This window comes from Nicotiana tabacum, chromosome 3 (assembly GCF_000715075.1).
Source record: "Nicotiana tabacum cultivar K326 chromosome 3, ASM71507v2, whole genome shotgun sequence".
Taxonomy (NCBI): domain Eukaryota; kingdom Viridiplantae; phylum Streptophyta; class Magnoliopsida; order Solanales; family Solanaceae; genus Nicotiana; species Nicotiana tabacum.
In genome coordinates this window covers 90,490,321-90,512,225 of record NC_134082.1, presented here as the reverse complement: position 1 = coordinate 90,512,225, position 21,905 = coordinate 90,490,321, and the positions used below count along the sequence as shown (strand labels likewise).

Genomic DNA, 21,905 nt, shown 5'->3' with positions numbered 1-21,905 from the left:
CTGCTGGAGAGGGTACCAGTCAGGTGCCCCAAGCTAGAGCAGGCCAAAGTGAGGCTCAGAGTGAGATGTCGTCTTATACCTCATCTACTCCGTCTCCTCTAGAGAAAATTAGGAGGCACCCATCACCACTTGTTCCTCTATCTGGCACTACAGACCAGGATATGCGGAATGCGGTGCAGTTGTTGACTAGCTTGGTAGATGCTCAGGCTCAGAGGAAGAATACCGGCGTGGTTGATAAACCAGTTAGTACGAGAGTTTGTGATTTTATTAATCTTGACCCTCCAGTATTTACCGGATCAGACCCCAAGGAGGACCCGCATACTTTTATTAATCAGGTTTATCGTACACTACGGGTTATGCATGCTAGTGATACAGAGGTAGTGGAGTTGGCTTCTTATCGGCTATGGGATTTAGCGGTTTTCTGGTATGATAGTTGGGAGAGGTCTAGGGGTCTGAACGCTCCTCCATCTGTGTGGAAGGAATTTTTTGAGGTCTTTCTTCGTCACTACTTGCCAATTGAGATATGACAAGCAAGAGTTGATAAGTTCTTGAACCTTAGACAAGGTAATATGAGTGTGCGAGAGTATAGTATGCAGTTTGATTCTTTAGCAAGGTATGCTCCCCATATGATAGAAGAGATGAGTTATAGGGTGCATCAATTCGTGAACGGGTTGGGACCACATCTAATAAATGAGTGCACGACAACCTCCTTGCTGGAGGGCATGGATATTCTAGTATTCAAGCTTATTCCCAAACCCTAGAGAATCGTAAGCGCCAACAAAGGGCAAATAGGGGCAGGATAGAGGCCAGCATAAGAGGGCGAGATTTGTAGGGTATTCTGATGACTTCAGAGGCAGTGTCAGGACCCAGTCTTTGAGGAGTTCGATGCCATCTATAGCTAGTGCTCCTCTACAGTTTCAGAGGCCTCGATATGATTTATTTACCTATTCTGATCCAGGTCAGAGTTCGTGGGCATCAGACTCGCAATATTATAGGGATACTAGTCAGACGAGACCCCCAACACCACATTGTGATCAGTGCGGCATGGCCCACTTTAGACTGTGCCGTCGAGGTTCTGATGCATACTATTCTTCCGGACAGCCTGGTCATATGATGTGGGATTGTCCTAACAAAGGAGGTGGTGGTATGGTTCAGCCGACTGGATCTGAAGCTGGTTCTTCCTCATTAGTTCGACCTCCAGCACGGGGTTTTCAGTAGTCGACAGGTCGAGGTAGAGTTAGAGGTGCAGTGTAGAGTTCGAGTGGTGCTCAAAATCGAACCTATGCTCTAGTAGGTCGACAGGATCTCGAGTCATCTCTAGATGTTGTTACATGTATATTGTCTGTATTTTCTTACGATGTATATGCGTTGATTGATCCGGGATCTACATTATCATATGTTACACCCTTTGTGGCTAATAAGTTTGGCGTTGAACTTGAATTGATAAGTAAATCACTTGCAGTATATACTCCAATAGGAGATTTTGTGATTGCTAGGAGGGTATATAGAGGTCGCACAGTGATAATTTGTAGTCGTCAAACCTTGGCAAATTTATTTGAGTTAGAAGTAGTTTATTTCGATGTGATAATGGGGATGGACTGGTTGGCCTCATGCTATGCAAATGTTGACTGTCGTAAGAAGATCGTTAGGTTTCAATTTCCTAGTGAACCCATCATTGAATGGAAGGGGAACATTGCTATACCGAAAGGTAGGTTTATTTCCTATCTTAAGGCAAGGAAGATGATTTCAAAAGGTTATATTTATCATCTCGTTTGCGTTAGGGATGCGGAGGCGAAGCCGCCTACTCTACAATCAATCCTTATGGTCAATGAATTTCCAGATGTTTTCCAAGATGAACTACCAGGCCTTCCCCCTAAAAGGGAGATTGAGTTTAGCATTGATGTGTTTCCTGACACTTAACCCATATCTATTCCTCCATATAGTATGGCCCCGATAGAGTTGTGAGAGTTGAAGGCGCAATTGAAGGACTTGCTGGATAAGGGCTTCATTAGGCCTAGCACCTCACCTTGGGGTGCACCAGTTTTCGTGCAGAAGAAACACGGGTCGTTAAGAATGTGTATCGATTATCAACAGTTGAATAAGTTTACTATAGAGAACAAGTATCCACTTCCAAGGATTGATGATCTTTTTGACCAACTCCAGGGTGTCAAGTATTTCTCCAAGATTAACTTACGTTCAGGGTATCATCAGGTGAGGGTTAAGGAGAAAGATATTCCAAAGACGTCATTCCAAACAAGATATGGGCACTTTGAGTTCTTGGTGATGTCGTTCGGGCTAACAAATTCGCCAGCATCTTTTATGGATATTATGAATACTCTATTCAGGCCCTATCTTGATGTGCTCGTGATCGTATTCATTGATGACATTCTAGTGTAAGGTGGAACATGCGGGCCACTTGCGGATAGAATTACAAACGCTTCAACATCGTAAGTTATATTCTAAGCTCTCCAAATGTGAATTCTGACTAGACTCAGTAACATTCCTTGGCCATGTGATATCTGACGAGGGTATTAGTGTCGACACTCAGAAGATCGATGCAGTAAAGAATTGGCCGAGACCTACAACACCATCAAAAGTCCGCAGCTTCCTAGGGCTAGCAGGATATTATAGGCAGTTTGTAGAAGGATTTTCCTCTATATCAGCACCATTGACTAAGTTAACACAGAAAGCTACTATGTTCCAGTGGTCTGACGCTTATGAACGAAGTTTTCAGGAGCTAAAGAATCGATTAACATTTGTGCCAGTGCTCACTCTCCCAGAAGGAACAGAAGGTTATGTGGTATATTGTGATGCCTCAAGTATAGGTTTGGGGTGCATATTGATGCAACATGGGAAGGTGATTTCTCATGCATCAAGACAATTGAAGAGGCATGAAAAGAATTACCAAACCCATGATTTGGAATTGGCTGCAGTAATATATGCTTTGAAGATATGCGGCACTACTTATACGGTGTCCATGTTGACATCTACACATATCACAAAAGTTTAAAATACATCTTCAAGCAGAAAGAGTTGAATTTAAGGCAGCATAGGTGGCTTGAATTACTGAAAGATTACGATGTCGAGATATTGTACCATCCCGGTAAAGCCAATGTTATGGCAGACACTCTCAGTCGTAAGTCAATGGGAACCTTAGTACACATTGAGGCAGGTAGACAAGGGTTGACTAAAGAGCTTCATCAGCTAGCCAATATGAGATTCAGATTGTTAGACTCTGATGGCGGAGGTGTTAAAGTATAGAATACATCAGAATCATCTTTGGTAGCCGAGGTAAAAGCACGGAAATATGAAGATCCTATCTTAGTACGATTGAAAGAGAGAGTTCAGCAGTGTAAAATTATGGCTTTTGAGATCGGAGGAGATGGGGCACTAAGATACCAGGGTCGACTATGTGTGCCTAATCTGGCAGGGTTGTGAGAGAAGATTATGATTGAGATTCATCAATCCCGATATTCCATCCATCTCGGCTCGACAAAGATGTATCATGATGTTAAGGAGCAGTATTGGAGTGATAACATGAAGAAGTCTATTGCAGAATTTGTAGCCTCGTGTCCTAATTGTCAACTAGTAAAGACCGAACATCAGAAACCCAGTGGATTGCTTCAGAATATAGAGATTCCGACCTGGAAATGGGAGGTGATTAATATGGACTTCATTATTGGATTATCTCGCTCTTATCATAAGTTTGACTCCATTTGGGTGATAATTGATCGACTTACAAAATATGCCCATTTTCTGCCAGTTAAGACAACTTACACGGCTGAAGATTATGTGAAGTTGTATATCAAGGAGATTGTTAGGCTTCATGGTGTACCAATATCTATTATATCAGACCGAGGAGCTCAATTTATGGCTAACTTTTGGAGGTCATTTCAGAAGGGTTTAGGCATACAAGTGAATCTCAGCACTGCATTTCATCCGTAGACTGACGGATAGGCTGAATGTACCATTCAAATAATTGAAGATATGTTGCGAGCATGTGTTCTAGATTTCAAGGGAAATTGGAATGACCATCTTCCACTCATAGAATTCGCTTACAATAATAGCTACCATTCCGGTATTAAAATAGCCCCATACGAGGTACTATACGGGAGGAGATGTAGATCACTAATTTGATGGTTCGAAGTCAGTGAAAAATAATTATATGGGCCATATTTGATTCACCAAGCCATTGAGAAAGTGAAAGTGATACAAGAGCGACTGAGGACGGCACAAAGAAGGAAAAAGTCTTATTCCGATGTCCGACGTCATAATCTGGAGTTTGAGGTTGGTGATTGGGTTTTCCTGAGGTTCTCGTCAATGAAGGGTGTTATGCGTTTTGGGAAGAAGGGTAAGTTGAGTCTGCGGTATATCGGTCCATATAAAATTCTTCGACGAATTGGACAGATTGCTTATGAGTTAGAATTTCCATCCGAATTGGAATTTGTCCATCCGGTATTCCACGTATCTATGTTGAGGAAATGTATTGGAGAACCTTCTCGAGTCATCCCTATCAAAGATGTACAAGTTACAGAGGATCTATCATATGATGAAGTGCTAGTGGTTATATTAGATCGACAAGTCCGCAAGCTGAGAACAAAAGATGTAGCTTCCGTCAAAGTATTATGGATGAACAAGAATATAGAAGAAATGACAGGGGAGGCAGAAGAGGAGATGAAGTCTAAATACCCTTACCTTTTCCAGAAGGAAGATAACGAGGATGACAGGGGAACGAAGGACGCATTTGAAGGTGAAATAGCTCTATGAGGTAAGCAATAGCATAAGAATACTCTTCCTTAATACAAAATGGTGATATGAAGATAATGTACATATCCACTATGATTTATATAGCCTTGTGAGGAAATATGTTGGGTTTAACTGCTTGCGAGTTTGGCTAGCGTTCATTTCATAGGAGAAACTTGGCCAGAAATTTTCGTTGAAATCCACGATAAGTTAGACTCCCTATAAACCCTTACATTCGAGGACGAATGTTTCTAAGGGGGGAGGGTGTTACAACCCATATTCATGTGCGTTCATTTATGATGTAAGTTAGTCAACGTAAATCTGAGAAGATATTATCTTTGAGATGATAAGAAGTTATTCCTATTGGTCTTAAATAATACAAAGGTGTATAAGGGTGGTTAATAAGTATTAGAAGTTAAACGAATCAAAGATGTTGTCAGCCGTATTTTTGGGTAAAACTAGAGGTTCTTAATACACTCAAGAGGTCATGTTTTAAGGTATTAGAACCATATAATATCCGTATCATAAGTCTTGAAGTTAAACGAGTTATGAAACAAAAGTCGACAAAAGTTTTCACAACTTAGGTTCATAGTTTTACTTAAACTTTAGGTCAAATGTTACGAAGCTTTTCTCCCAATTTACTTTAAAATACGGGGTGATCTACCCACCAAATTGAAGATCTATGAGTCTATTTTCCAAAGTATTAAACCATTTATCAATATGACATTGGAGTAGAGATATATAGGCATTGTTGCGAGACTGCACAGGCTGCTAGGTGACAAGTAGGTGTGTCACCTACTTGGTTAAATGATAGCCTAAAAAGAGGCAATTTTGGGTCGGCCAAAGAGCCCATTTATAGTCTTATATACTGAAATATAACCCTCATTATATATATCACAAATAACCATACCTAAACGCCTGCAAACGTCCTCCCAAAAATTATCCACAAATCCTAATTGATTTTCCCTTTTTTCAAGTTCCAATTGGGGGTAAAACCTAGAGTTTGAAGAACCAAGATAAGGCTAAGTTATGCAACAAGTAAGGTACATTTATTTCTCTCTTTCATCCATTTTTTCTACTATAAATTCATGGTAATCGTTATATACTTGTAAGAACTCACGGGAGAGTGATCGGAAGCTGTGAGTTCGAGTTATTCACTTGTAGCAGACTGTTTTGTGGATTGTTTTGTGTTACTATTGGGCTGCGTGTTTTACTACTGTTTTACAAAGTTTTGGAGGAGTAAGTGTGTGGATAAAAACCACATATATGTAGGGTGGTGGTCTGGTTGTTTGTTGTAACATTTTCGGGTCGTTTGACACTACTACGGTGGTCGTCTTATGTATGAAGTGATTAGGTTGTGTGGACTATTTTGGGAGACTCAATATGATTATTATTGATGTTATTTGGGCTGTTTGGTGATTTTTTTGACTTGTGTGAAGTCATATATATATAGGGGAGGTGCTGTCCGTTTCAACGTAAAATAGGTTGTGGTCGATACATAATAGTTATGATGCTTAAATGATAACGATAGTATCATTTCTCTTATTGTAGACTAAGGAGTTGTGACAGTTGCATAGCTTGTGATTGGGGCAGTATATACAAGGTATGTGAGGCTATCCCTTTCCTTCTTTTGCACGACTCCGATTGTACATAATGTAATGAACAAGCTTCCAAAGATACTATACTCTTAGAAGTTAGTAGTACTTACATTGTTTCCCTTCTTATTGAGCGATTGATGTTGATGTTGCTTCTCTTATTCTTATGTTATCAATGTTGTTGGTACTTCCTAATTCTTATAAGATTCATGATGAAGAGTTAGTCCTAATAACGTGTACAGAGGATACCGACCTTAATCACTCCGGAAGGTTCAGAATATTATTCCAATGAGTCCAGCATGCATTGTATATATGTATCTATTTTACTCTACCGAGCCACACTATAGACGTCCGGGTACGGTACCTATTGTGCAACCACTGATCAGTTGGGTTTTACCGAGCTCCACATGGCCGGGTATGATTCTACCGAACCTTATGATGGCAGGGTACGATTTTACCGAGTCCTCTCTAAGGCTGGGTACGATATGATGATGATGCCAACAGAGGCATGTGTTTTAAAGGTTTATGTATATATATGTTTGTATCATGCATTTCATGTCAGTAGCCCACAAAGGTACCCAGATGTTATAGGTTGTATATTCTCTATCCTTATTCACATTACTATTCATACTTATGCTTTTATGCCTTGCATACTCAGTACTTTATTCGTACTAACATCCTTTTTATTTGTGGATGTTGTATGTCATGCTGCAGGTCATAATAGATGGGTAGATGCAGCTCCCCCACCACAGTAGGCTGCCCAGTTCAGTGGTTATTGGCGATTTCCCTTCTCTGGACTTGTCGTGGTCTTGGTATGCATTTTTGTTATAGACATTATGGGTATGTCGGGGCCCTATTCTGGCTATGTTGAAGCACTTATGTTCCTTTAGAGGCTCATAGATAGGTGTCGACTCATGTATAGTTTGGTATGCCTTGTCGGTTGATTTTTATTGTATAGTCTTTCATGGCAGCATGGTAGCTCGTACCTTATATATAGTTTCCTGACTATCTTGTTATTCCATGTAAAGTATGTTCATGACATTATCTTTCATTGTTGGTTGTTCATGATCCATATCTACCATTTATATTTATCTCATCGGTCCTTAAGGATAATAAGGAAGGTTAGATAAAATGTACGTTGGTGCTCGGCAAGTATGGTCCCGGTGCTAGTCATGACCCTCTAGTTTGGGTCGTCACAGTATGATGGCCTTGGCTTTTATGTTGATGGTATGCCTCTTTGAGGTCTTGTGAACTCGAGTTTAGATAACTCAAATGAGTTGACTGTCGATGATAGTCCCCGAGTACTCGAGGTGTTTTCGTGTTTTGGCCCTTGAGCCATTTCTTGCAAAATCACAAGTATGATGTTCGTATAGTAGCAAATTTCTTTGAGACACAAAGTGTTTTTTTATATAGAAAGAATGCTTCTTTGAATAATTTGATACATGCATACATGTTTTTCCTGCGGGGCTCGACTATTCTATATGGGCACGGTTCATCTGACCGTTTGGTCTATTACAAAGTTTTCCTATTTAGGCCCTCTTTGGCGTGAAGTATTTTCCTCGAAAATATAATCTCCGAGGGTGATACCCCTAGTATTCAAGGTTGATTAAAAAGAAGCCTTGGATACTGTTGAGTTCTTCTTAGATAGAACATAGTTGTTGCCTCGTTAAAAACCTTGCTGGTAAAACCCATTTGGGACAAAATCCGATCTAAGGGAAAAAGAGTGCAACGCGTGCTTTAAAACCCAAGGTCTTCGTTTGGAAAGGTGCCCTCGGCATCGATCGAACACCTGCAATGAGTCAGCCTTAAATTTAAATTAAAAAGGAGAAAGCCATACCTTAGCAGTAATATCGTTTGAGTAATGATACATTCCAATTGTTTGACAAATGCTCGCCTTCAATCGTGCCAAGTTTGTAAGATCCTTTGCCCACAACTCCGATGACTCGGTAAGGTCTTTCCCAAATCGGGCCTAGTTTCCCTTCATTTGGGTCTCGAGTATTGAGGGTGACTTTCCATAGAACTAATTCCCCAATTTCGAAGTGTCGAAGGTGGCTTCTTCTATTATAGTATATCTCGACCCTTTGCTTCTGTGCGGCCATCTGAACAAGTGTTGCTTCTCATTTTTCATCCAATAGCTCGTGGCTAGTATTCATAGCCTCGTGATTTGATTCCTCCGATGCATGTCAAAACCTGACGCTGGGTTCTTCGACTTCGACCGGGATTAAGGCCTTGGATCCGTATACTAAAGAGAAAGTAGCCCCCGTGTTGGACTTCGATGTCGTTTGATATGACCAAAGGACCTCGGGTAGAACTTCTCTCTATTTTCCTTTGGCATCGTCCAACCTTTTCTTTAGGTTTTGAATGATAGTTTTGTTTGTTTACACGGCCTGTCCATTCCCGGTTAGATGATATGGTGTTTGTAAAATCTTTTTATTTTGTGTGCTTTGAGGAACTCTTTTACCTTGCTGCTGATGAATTGCTTGCCATTATCGCACACAATTTCGACGGGTATCCCAAACCGACACACGATGTGGTTCCAAATAAAGTTGATAACTTCTTTTTCTCAAACCTTCTCGAAGGCCTCTGCTTCCACCCACTTAGAAAGTAGTCAGTCATAAACAAAATGAATTTAGCTTTACCTAGTGTCGTTAGTAGAGGGCCTACTATGTCCATTCCCTATTTCATGAAAGGCCATGGTGACAGGACTGAGTGTAGTTGCTCTCCGGGCTGATGAATCATTGGTATGAAACTTTGACATTTATCACATTTTTTAATAAACTCCTTAGCGTCTTTTTCCATGTTATCCCAGTAATATACTGGTCTAATAATTTTGCAGACCAAAGAGTCGGCGCTGGAGTGATTCCCACAAGTACCTTCGTGGATTTCTCATAGAACATAATCGGTGTCCCCCGGCCCTAAACATTCTGCTAATGGTCCATTGAATGTCCTCTTGTACAATGTTCCATCTTTATCTAATATGAATCTAGCAGCCTTGGTTCGTAGAGCCCTCGACTCCTTGTGGTCCGATGGGAGTTTTCCATTTTTTTAAATAGTCAATATACTTATTCCTCCAATCCCAAGTCAGACTTGTAGAATTTATCTCGGCATGACCCTCTTCAATCACAGACTTCGATAATTGGAAGACAGTCCCCGGGACGATGTCATTTTCTTCAACTGATGACCCCAAATTAGCAAGTGCATTGGCCTCACTATTTTGTTCTCGAGGCACATGATCTAGAGTCCACTCCTTAAAGTGGTGCAAAGTTACATGTAGCTTATCCAAGTACCGTTGCATCCTATCCTCTCGAACTTCAAAACTTCTGTTCACTTGATAAACCACCAACAGTGAATCACACTTGGCTTCAATGACTTCTGCCCCCAAGCTTTTAGCTAGCTCGAGACCTGCAATCATGGCCTAATTATTAGTCAACCTTGAAGTTTTGATAGATTGTCTAATAGTACTACCTATTGGTGGCTTCAAAACAATGCCGAGCCCGGACCCTTTCACATTCAACGCACCGTCCGTGAAAAGGGTCCATACTCCCAAGGACATACCCGATTTTAGCAAAAGTTCTTTCTCCACTTCGGGTATGAGGGTCGACGTAAAATCGGGCACGAAGTCAACCAAGATTTATGACTTGATGGGCATTCGGGGTTGATATTTGATATGGTACCCGCCTAGTTCGACTGCCCATTTGGCCAATCGTCTTGATAGTTCAGGCTTATGCAAAACATTTCGGAGAGGATAAGTGGTTAACACACATATTGGGTGACACTGGAAATATGGCTTTAACTTTCTATATGCACTTATTAATGCAAATGCTAATTTTTCTAAGTACGGGTATCTAGTTTTAGCATCTTCTAGAGTTAGACTTACATAATAAATAGGGAATTGCGTACCTTGTTCCTCTCGAACTAGTACCCCACATACCGCTATCTCGGATACTTCTATATAAGTAAAGCTTTTCATCTACCTTCAGGGTGTGAAGTAGAGGTGGGCTCGATAAGTATCGCTTTAATTCTTCTAAGGCTTGTTGGCACTATGGGATCCATGCGAAATCCTTTTTCTTTTTAAGCAAGGAAAAGAACCTATGACTTCGATCTGATGACCTCGAAATGAATCGACCCAAGGAGGCTATTCGTCCTATTATCCTTTGCACGGCTTTCACAATATCCACGATTGTGATATCTTTGATGGCCTTGATCTTATCGGGGTTTATTTCGATTCCCTGATTAGATACCATGAAGCCGAGGAACTTTCCCGAGCTGACTCCGAAGGCACACTTTTCTGGGTTAAGCTTCATGTTGTGCTTCCTCAAGATTTTGAATGTTTCCTGCAAATGATTTAAATGGTCCTCTGCACGCAGGGACTTAACCAACATATCGTCAATGTAAACTTCCATTGATTTACCTATCTGTTCCTCGAACATTTTGTTAACTAGGCGTCGGTATGTAGCTCCTGCATTTTTTAGCTTAAAGGGCATTATATTGTAACAATAAGTTTCAAACTTAGTGATAAACGAGGTCTTCTCCTGGTCCTCCGGGTTCATCTAAATCTGATTGTATCTGGAGTAGGCATCAAGAAAGGAAGGGTCTCGTGGTCGGTCGTGGTATCGACCATGAAATCGATGTTAGGTAGTGGAAACGAGTCTTTAGGGAAAGCTTTGTTTAAATCCTTATAATCTATGCACATTCTAAGTTTGTTTCCCTTTTTAGGAACTAAAACTACATTGGCTAACGACTCGGGGTATTTTACCTCTCGAATAGGCCCTATTTTAAGAAGCTTGGTTACCTCATCCTTTATGAATGCATGTTTCACCTCAGACTAGGGCCTCCTTTTTTGCTTTACTACTTTGAACTTGGGGTCGATGCTAAGCTGGTGAGATGTTATTTCCAGCGGGATCCCTGTCATGTCTAAATGAGACCAAGAAAAACAATCCATATTATCGATAAGAAATTGAATGAGTTTTTTCCTGAGTTTGGGGTTAATCCCTATTCCAGTTCCTCGACCGTTGACTTGGTTACGTCTGACTCTTTGAGAACAATGAAAGTTCGAGGAGTATGAAATCATCTTCTTCTTCTTCGACTACCTATTCCTCCGGCTCGATCGGGACTGGAATTCGGTGATTGCTATTTGGCCGCCTGTTTATCTTTGGCCCCTGATTTTTTCAAAGTTGAAGGCACTAGAATCGGTGTCACTTCGTCGACTGCAAACATTTCCTTTGCAGCATGTTGCCGTAGTCCATTTTTAGGCTATCCACTATTGGGAATTTCATCATTTGATGAAAGGTTGAAGGTACAACCCTCATGTTGTGGATCCATGGCCTCCCGAGAAGTGCATTATACCTCATGTCGCCTTCGATGACATGGAATTTCATATCTTGGATGGTCCCGACCACGTTCACTGGTAGGATTATCTCCCCCTTCGTTGTTTTGCTTGCCATGTTGAAGCCATTTAGGACTCGGGATGCAGGTATAATTTGATCGTGTAGGCCGAGCTATTCTACGACCCTCGATCTGATTATGTTTTCTGAGCTACCTGGATCCACTAGAACACGTTTAACTTGAATTTTATTTAACAAAATAGAAATTACCAGGGCGTCATTGTGTGGCTGAGATATGCCTTTCGCTTCCTCGTCATTAAACGATAGGATGCCCTCGGGCACATAGCTTCGAGTCCATTTTTCTCTGGTGATCGACACCTTGGTGTGTTTGAACACAGGCCCTTGTGGAACATCGACACCGCCAACGACCATATGGATTACGTGCTGCGATTCTTCCTGCTCATTTTTTTCTATTTACATCTCTTTCCCTGAAGTGGTTCTTAGCTCGATCATTGAGAAATTCTTGAAGATGACCCTCGTTGAACAACCGAGCTACTTCCTCCCTTAGCTGCCTGCAGTCTTCGGTTCTATGTCCATGTGTGCCATGATACATACACATCAAGTTTGGATTTCTTTGAGAAGGTCGGTTTGAATAGGCCTGGGCCACCTGGTGTCTTTGATTCTGGCCTAGTGTCTTTGATTCTTCCAATAGCTGACATGATCCCCCATGCATCTATAATGAAATTATACTCCGATAATCGAGGTGCTTCCACGGAGTCATTATGTTTATTGAACCCATTCTTACTCATGAGTCCCCGAGAGCTTTAACCTCGATCATTTCTTCGATCATTCTGAGAAGCATTGCGCCCCGTTCCGTTGTTTCTCTGATCTATATATGGCTAATATCGTTCCTTATTCGATCTTGATTCCTTGTCTGTATCCCTCGGGGGCTTAGCTGCCAATCTATTAGGATAAATTGAACCCGAGGGGGCTCCCAACAAGTCGTCATCGACCCTAATCTTCGATTGATAACGATTATGTGTGTCTGACCACGTCACAGCTGGATACTCGATAAGGTTCTACTTTAATTGTCGAGACACGATCGAACTCCGCTCGCTCAAACCCTGCATTAAAGTCTACACTGCCCAGTCATTCGAGACCGGTGGTAATTCTATCCGCTCCATTTGACACCGGGACACGAACTCTCTTAATATCTCATCGTTCCTGTCTTATCTTAAAAATGTTTGATTTCCTCGTTGCCACCTTTATGGCCCCAACATGTGCTTTCATGAAGGCGTCTACTAACATAGCAAACGAATCGATAGAGTTCGGAGGCAAGTTGTGATACCAAATAATGGCTCCCTTTGACAAAGTTTCCCCAAATTTCTTCAATAATACCGATTCGATCTCATCATCATTTAAATCGTTTCCTTTCCCGCAAGTATATGAATTAATATGCTCGTTAGGGTTCGTTGTCCCATTTTATTTGGGTATATCGGGCATGTGAAACTTTTTAGGAATAGGCTTCGGAGCCGCACTCGCAGGGAACGGCTTTTGTATGAACTTTTTGGTATCCAAACCTTTCAAGACTGGAGGTGCCCCCGGTATTTGATCAACACGGGAGTTATAAGTCTCCACATTTTTGTCATTATCCTTAATCTTCTTTTCCCCGGACACGATCCTCTTGATGAGTTCTTCGTGCATCCTCGGAATTGTGGGGTTAGTCCCCGAGCCACTACTGTTTGATCTCTCTGGCACCGATTCAGCACGTCGAGTATTTTCTGGTTCGGTTATACTCGGAGTTTTATTCTGGCTTTGAAGTTGAGCGATGGCAATCTTTTGAGCTTGAAGCATCTCGAATATCACTTGGAGGCTGACTCCCCCATCTCTTATACCCTGCGTTCCTTGGCCACCAAATCGGGCTTCCCTGCATATACTTCCCCCGGGGTCTATGCCTAAATACGCATTCAAAGCAATATGTGAACTAACATCAACCGGTTCCATATTTGGCACTTTTCTAGGGTTATTGGTGGTACACCGACCCCTATATTATTATTTTCTTCATGAAATCCAAGACCATCGTTGTCGTGTACAGGTGCGTTTTGCGAGTTTGACATGTTTTAGCCCGAGAATAAAAAAATCTTTACAAGAACAAGTGTAAAAATAACGTGTGTTATGAGAATCAGCACTGAAATAATCACTATTATCTTTAGCCCCACGGTGGGCGCCAAACTGTTTACCTCGAAAATACGAGTAACAATTAAATTTGATTTGTGGTTTTAAAGATATGTGATTTAGTTCAATACTAATTAATAATCAATAAGTCTAACGTATAAATGAAAGAAATGAGTAAGTCAAACCAGTGCTGCTAGGCAGTATCGACCTCGAGCCAAAGTGACCTCGAGATGGATCAAGAACAATAAAGCAAGAATAATAAAGTTAAAAGACAATTCTGATGAACAATGAGCGAAAAAGTAAGAGAGTATATTCTTTGCCAATGATTAGATGATCTTTACAAATGATTGGGGTCCCTTTATATAATAGGGGAACCCTAAATAAGGTACATTTCTATTTAGAGTAGAGAATCTTATTGGGACAGCTATCTAACCACCTACGGATTCGTACAAATCTATTCCGTGATTTACACCATGATCTTGGGGACGTGGCAGGAATCTTGCTCATTCAGTTACAAATCTGTAACGGCATTATCTCGGGGTTGAGCATACTCGGCTTTGATACCCATCGCACACTTCGATCCTCGGGCATTGCATTCTGCCTTCGAGCTCGAGTCTGGTCCATCGAGCTCGAACTCGACCTTACCTGAACTCGGGCTTAAGGCGACCCCTCGAGCCCAGGGAAATCGAACATACCTGATTTCGACCGTATACAAAAATTATGAAAAGTTTAAGAAATATTTATAGACTAAACTACAATAAATATTTTTATGTAGTAGATATATTTAAAACTTCTATACATGTAATGTCGGATTGGTTTGGTTTCGGTTTGACCTTTTTTTTTAGGTAAAACCAAAATAAACCAATTATGGTCGGATTTTTTCCCCATCACCAAACCAAATCATAGTCGGATTTTTTCTTGGTTTGATTCGGATTATCGATTTGGTGGGGTTTATCCGTTTTCTTTGTACACCCCCTAGTAAATATATCTATCTTTTCCCAAAGGAAAAATATTAGACTATACGGCCTATCGAGTCCAAAAGTTATGTTACTATCTCTAGCTTAAAATTGCAAGGGTAAGAAATTGGAGGTTTTAAGTTTTTTAATAATTAGAATCTAGCAGCATAGGCGAATCCAGGATTTAGAGATTGCGGGTGCCACTCTTTATGTATATCTTATATCTACCTCTAGCCACAACGACCGAATGAAAAGGGCGGGTCGATTCGATTAGGATTTTGTTACTCCGATTACGTTGATTAAGCCTTTTATTCACATACATAAACAAATATGTTCGATTTTGTCTAGTTACTTTTTTTCAATCTTAAATTTAAATTATATTATGAAAGAAATTGCAACAACAACAACAACAACAACAACAACAATTATAAAATTTGCTTAAAAAATTACTTAAGTCTACAAATTGTTTGTTTAACTACGATTAATTTACTTTCCAGATTCTCGATTTCATTTTATCATCTTAATTTCCAAGTTTGTACAATAATTCTTTGCAAAGCAAAAGTTTCAAATTGAGAATCAACTCAAATATGCCTACAACTCAAGCTATTTATTTTTCTTAAAAGTCAATAGAAGAGAGTCATATTGCTCAATTATATTCCAATATATAGAGGTTAATGTTGTGTCATCTAAAAAAAGAGATACTATATTAACTAAAATTAATTCAAACGACTTATCGAAAGAAATTGCATTTGAAGTAAGTATACTGTTACTGGATAAAGGAAGATTAATGCAAAGATATTTTTTTAAGAAAGGAAGAAACAAAAATAAATACTAAGAATAACAAGAAAGAGGGAGATATAGCAAATAAAAGGGGGGGAAAAGGAATAAACAACAATAGGAACAAGGAAAATGTAAAGCAACAGCAGCAACCCAGAACATTAATAGCGTCCGCAGAGATTCGAACTCGAGTTCTTTAGGAATCAAAGACTTCAAAACCATGGTTGAACCAGTGGCATCCACATCTGTTTTCTGTATTACAGGTGGCATTTAATGAATATATACGTTTTGATCTTGATATATAGATACATTTTTTAAACTTTAGCCGACCCCTACCTCTCAAGGCAGATACAGTATCTGCCTTCTGGATGGACGTACTTTAGAGATACGATAAAAACACAGAGGATATATGCTAGTTGACTTTATTCCTTGGTATGCTCGAGGCAGGTAAAAAGATAATTGTTCGGACATGTCCAATCGTTTTTGTCTGAAGCCTCTAAATGATTCAAATATTTTATTTGCAGTCGGTTTTTATACAAGCTCAAAATGAATCCATAATCGCATCTTCACGTGCACTGTTTTTATTTAGTTGTAATTAATTAATACACATTTTAAATTTTCTACCTCAATTTATCATTTAATTATAATATATATAATTTAGTATAAATAACATATGCAATAAAATATTTAGTACATGCAAACTCAAACGCATTCTCTATGAAAGAATGGTTTAAGTTTAATACAATGATAATGTGTAAATCTTTACTAGTATCAGATTAAGTTGACATACACGTTACGTTACTTCCATAATAACTTTGATAGAATTACCTGAAAGATATAGTTATAACATGTTATAATTTTTTAATTTTCACCTTTCTAATATAGTATGAGTGAATACATCTTAAATCCATTGAAATGAAATTTAAAAGCAATACAACGAGCGTAGTCATGGTAAAAGAACTCAACTCTTGGCTGAACTAGTCAATGTAAGAATGGATTAAATGTACACTGTTAAGCACGCCATACCAGACAACAAAATGGGGATGCCACAGATATGCCTCCAAAAAAATGAGAGTACGTTTAGCCAAAAAAAAAAAATGAAGAGATGGAGCATTCAAATTTTTAGGAATCCCTCAAAAGAATTCTACTATAACAAAATAAAATCCTTCTAAAAAAGGTCAGCAGTTTCATCAAAAGAGAAGCTAGTCAAATCGTCTTTCCCTTGAATGGTATTTTCATCAAGCAGCCAATTTTCTAGCATAACGGACAAGGGCAGTTGTGAGTTAGTATTCTCTTCTTTCTTGATTTCAACTTGAAATTTACTACCCTCAGGTGATGCTGTTTGAGACAACTGATCTGAACTTGACGGTTCAAATGACTCCAACCCAAAAAGTGACTCCAACGCTTCCATTAACACCATTCCACCTGTTGGAAAGATAATAATTAAGTAATTATTATAATATATAAGATCAGAATAGCTGGTACTATTCAAAAGGAGTTGGAGAAAATCTTAGTATAAAAAATAATTTGATTCTCCATATAATAATTTAAAAGTACAATTTATATTTTTAAATGAGACGATCAAATAATTCAACGATACCTTTGCTTTCTGCACTTGGAGTCCCATCACAGGAAGAGGAATCAGTTGTGGCAATGTTATTAGATGAAGTTTTTGAATTCTCAGAATTGTTTGTGGAAGAACTTCGCATCCATCCTTGTAGCAATCTGGCTATATTCTCAGTACTTGATGCATAGGTAGAAACTGGGGCTGGGGTTTCTTGTTTGATATATGGGGTTGAGTTTTCCAGTGACAAGGCACTATGTAAAGCCTTTTTGGCCATGTTTATATCAGCTTGAAGTGTTCTTTCCCATTGGCCCCTAGAGGTTGAGTTTGTAGATGACAAATTATGGCCATTTTCTACTGAGAATAGATCATCATCTCCAGAGCATTTTTCTTCAAGATTTTTCATCTTTTTCTTTAGATGTGTATTCCAGTAGTTTTTAATGTCGTTGTCTGTTCTCTCTGGTAGATACGAAGCTATTGCAGCCCATCTGTTACAAGGTCACACCAAGTCACAAACATTAAACTCAAGGATCTAACTTATATATAGTGATAATAAAAATAATTTTTACATTGTTACGTTGGTGTATTTTAGCATGTTATTACAATAAGTAATTTGTCTTATTTTTAGAATACTAAATTTACTTCTTAAAAAAAATAATTAACTGCAATTGTTTTTTAAATGATCTCATAATGTAAAAATCTCATTTACACTACTATTATATAGGAATTAATCCTAAACTATTTCACTAAAGATCAATATACCAAATGATGATACAAACCAACATAATAATAAGTAGGGGTGTTCATGGTTCAATTTGGATGGTTTTTTCCTAAAAAGAAACCAAATCAAGTAAGTCGGTTTTCAAATATTAGAACCAAACCAAACCAATTAAGTCGGTTTTTTCTCGATCCGGTTTATGTCGGGTTTTTTCAGTTTTTTAGATTATTTTTTGTTTTTTTCTTAAATATAAGACATATACCAAACGCATATTCCGGTGACCCACATTTTCAACGTAACACTATCAAATCAATTGGCCTTTGAGAAATCTATTATTTACCAAGATATATTGATGATAATTGAATCAAATAGTGATGAATAATTTAAGAACCCAATTAAAAATATATTATTTTTAATACGAAATGGATTCTTACACTTAACAAAAGAAAACTACCAATCAAACTAGAATGTAAAGGTAAAGAACCATACTAAAAGTGCAAAGTGCAAACTACTAACATTTACCATTAAATTTTTAAAACTTTGTATAAAAATATACATATATATAGGTGTAATAATAAATTTGAAATAGATACTCTTGTAGTCGGTTTGGTTCGGGTTTTTTCGGTTTTTTTCTGATTAAAACCAAAACCAAACCAAATTTGATCGGTTTTTGAAATTCAAAACCAAAATCAAACCAAACCAAAAAGTATTTTTTTGGTCGGTTTGGTTTGGTTTCGGTTTTGTCCGATTTTTTGGGTTTTTATGAACACCCCTAATAATAAGTATTATGCTACGAATTCAAGATCTAGAATTGGTTTAGAATGAAGTAACCTTATTATATACTACTATATAAGTACTTTTTAAAAAATATTAAGTGTATGTAGTTAACTACGACTAACAGGTCAGCTAAACCTGCAAAATTCACCCTAGATTAGTTTTTTTTATAAGTATTAGGTTTAAGAGGGAAAAAGAAGAGATTAAGATAGCATACTTGTTGCCTAAAAGAGCTTGTAGCTGGATAATCATCTTCTCTTCTTGATCTGTGAAGCTACCCCTCTTTATTCCTGGCCTAAGGTAGTTAGTCCATCTTAGCCTGCAGCTCTTGCTACACCTCCGCAATCCTGGGAAAAACAAAGACAAATCTTTAGTAAACTCACTACATTTAGCAATATATAAGCACATACACTCATAAATAAATAGAATAAGAGAAGCTAAACAAGACATTAAACCTGTCTTAGTGGGAACTGCCCTCCAATTTCCTGGACCATGTTCTTGAACATAAGAGACCAACATTATATCTTCTTCAGGAGTCCATGGCCCTTTTTTCACCCCTACTTTGTCACAGCAAGGGGGTCTTCCCATCTCTACACTATATTGATCTAATGACCCTTTTTTCGTTTGGTTGTAATTGCTCCTTCTATTCTATATGAATGCTAGTAGTTTCTTCTTTGTTGTGGCTTCAGCCTTTTTTTTTCTTGTGTTCTTGGAAATTAGAGCAAAGACAAGGGTCTAAGGCTAAGGTAGTTTATCTGCAGATATAGAAATGAAGGAGACCTAGAGGAAGTGACCCAAAATAAGCTTTAAGAAGAGAGTGAAGGAGTCAAAAAGGTGACAGGCAAGAGCATTTACTCCACAGCCAAAGTCAGCTGATGCCCTCATCTTGAAACCGCGTGACATTCAATGTTCGCTCTATTGCCAATATTTACTTCTGCTTTTAAGCAATAACCTAATTTCTATTCTTTACTAACTCCTCCTCTTGCCTACATCAAAGTAAAGCTAACTGTCATGCTACACTAACCAAAATTTTCACTAATATGTCACCTGACCACCTTGTTCCTCATTCCAATGAGCTTCTTTCAAGCAGAGAAGAGTTGGGAAAATTAATCCACTTTTTAGTAACTCGTGCAACACATCCTTGTTTAAACGAATTCGGGTTATGACAAATAAACTTGATCTAGCAGGGTAAATCCGAAATGCCATCAAAGATTAGTTAAATAATGTAATCCAACGAGTCAAAATGTAACCTAAGCTGGTCCAAACATATAAAATCAAATTTGAAATGATGAATTCTGTAAACATGGAAGAACTTATACTAATAATTTAAGAACAATATATTGCCTTTCACATTTCTTTTTCCAAAAGCAAAAAAATAAAGAGAAGATGTTGCGACGTGGGACAAGTTGATTTATGACCGATTATTTGAGTAATCTTGACCCTAGCCAACTTAGAACAGATTGAGTCATGGCTTTAAATCATATTCATAAATTAAAGAACTCATACATTAAATTAATCCTGAATTTGCGGACATTGATAAACACTTCTTTCTTTTACATTTCATTGCTATTTGTGCGAACGTGTTTATGGAGGTAATTAACGCAAGGTTTTGAGCTTCCAAGAAAAATTAAAGCACACTACATCTATCAGTAATGGTTCTTGAAAATCATCAAATCTATATATCAAAATCCAAGTCACTTCGCACATGATACATGTAGCAAATTAAATTACAAGCCACTATAGGGACACATAACACTCATTTACTATTAATCAACAGGCAGGACCCTCCATATCCATTCAATGAGTATGAGTAGTATTCCTTTTATAATTTATTATTTGAGTGTTACCCAGCACCATTGAGCATTAATCCTCAAGAAATCCCACAACTTTCTTTTAACGAGGTGCATGACAGTAGATCTAGTGAAACAAGAAAGGACAGTAGGGGTGTGTTTGGTATGAAGGAAAATATTTTTCGGAAAATGTTTTCTAATTTTTACATGTTTGGTTGGCTTAAATGTTTTGGAAAATATTTTCCTTATCAATTCATTTTCCTCCAATTGGAGAAAAATGTTTTCCTTATCAAGAGAAGGGAAAACATTTTCCAAAGCTCCTTCTCAACCTTCCCCACCCTCACCAACCCACCCCACCCTCTTTTCAAAAAAAGGGTTTTTTTTTTTCAAATTTCAGTTTTTCCGTTACCATCCACCCTACTACCCCTCCATTATCTCCCTCCGCAAAAAAAAAATTTACGTTTAATTTTTTTTTTTTTGCAATTTCAAATTTCTGTTTTTCATTTTTCTGCACCACCCACTACCCACCCCAATCCCCCCCACCTGCCCCCCTCCCCAGCAAAAAAAATTACTTTTTTTTTGTAACTTAAATTTCTATTTTTTTCATTTTGTTGTCCCCCCAGCCCCGCCCCGCCCCCTCACCCCCCCCCTCCGAAAAAAAATTTAAATATATTTTTCAGTTTTAATTTTATTATTTATCGGTTTAAAGGCTTAAAATTTTACAAGTTCCAAAATTATGAGTTCGAAGGTTTATGTGTTTGGAAGTTTATGGGTTTAGAAATTATAAAGTTTACGGGTTCGAAATTCCGTGGTTTTGAAAGTTTAGCGGTTGGAAAGTTTATGAAATTTGTGGGTCCGGAAGGTTGTTGGTTTGAAAGTTTATGGATTCATGTTTATTATATCTAAATTATTTATGAATACTCTTAAGAAGTCATTTTCCTTAATTTGCGTACCAAACATCGGCAAATGAATAAGATTACTACTTGTTTTCCAAAAAAATATTTTCTTGGAAAATATTTTCCACGAAAAATATTTTCCGTATACCAAACACACCCTAGATCTAATTTATTTTTCTGCTCTAGTTTATATCATATCGAATTGGGAGCACTAGAGGGGTCATTTATTTGTCAATTTAGATCTGCAGCATACTGAAAATATACGTCGATTTTGAGAATGCTAGCTAATTACAATTATAACCTTTGTATGTAAAGTTGTACTGGCCATTCACTGCATCTAGGGATGGCAAAAAGATAAAAATAATAATTTTCATTCATATTAATATGGGTTGGATAATTATCTATTTAAAAATGATCAAATATGGGTATTATTCATATAAAAATGGATACGCAATGACTAACCAATGAACATAGCCGTCAAAATCGACTTGTACCATAAGACCAGCCCAACCCAATCTGCTACTTAGGTAGAGTTGGGCTAAGGTTTCTAGCCCATTAAAAATGAGGCTTATAGGCCTGACTCAAGCTACACC

At 38.4% G+C, this 21,905-nt stretch overlaps 1 protein-coding gene across 1 annotated transcript; it reads right to left on the bottom strand.

Annotated features, from left to right (window-relative positions):
- Positions 1-16,598: 16,598 nt before the first annotated feature.
- On the bottom strand, positions 16,599-19,409 carry LOC107786902 (myb-related protein 306). The gene is made up of 4 exons (XM_016608417.2): positions 19,082-19,409; positions 18,844-18,973; positions 17,171-17,622; positions 16,599-16,995 (listed from the first exon to the last, which is right to left on the bottom strand). The coding sequence occupies exons 1-4, from the start codon at positions 19,212-19,214 to the stop codon at positions 16,739-16,741; spliced, it is 972 nt and encodes a 323-aa protein (XP_016463903.1). The 5' UTR covers positions 19,215-19,409; the 3' UTR covers positions 16,599-16,738.
- Between the last annotated feature and the right edge of the window lie 2,496 nt (positions 19,410-21,905).

Bases quoted from the DNA above. Each gene is read 5' to 3' on its own strand.
- LOC107786902 (XM_016608417.2), bottom strand. From the start codon at position 19,214: ATGGGAAGACCCCCTTGCTGTGACAAAGTAGGGGTGAAAAAAGGGCCA. The intron at 17,623-18,843 runs GTATGCTATCTT...ACCTTGTAACAG, and splicing joins CAAGCTCTTTTAGGCAACAA to ATGGGCTGCAATAGCTTCGT. The intron at 16,996-17,170 runs GTATCGTTGAAT...TCTTTCCAACAG, and splicing joins TCCAAGTGCAGAAAGCAAAG to GTGGAATGGTGTTAATGGAA.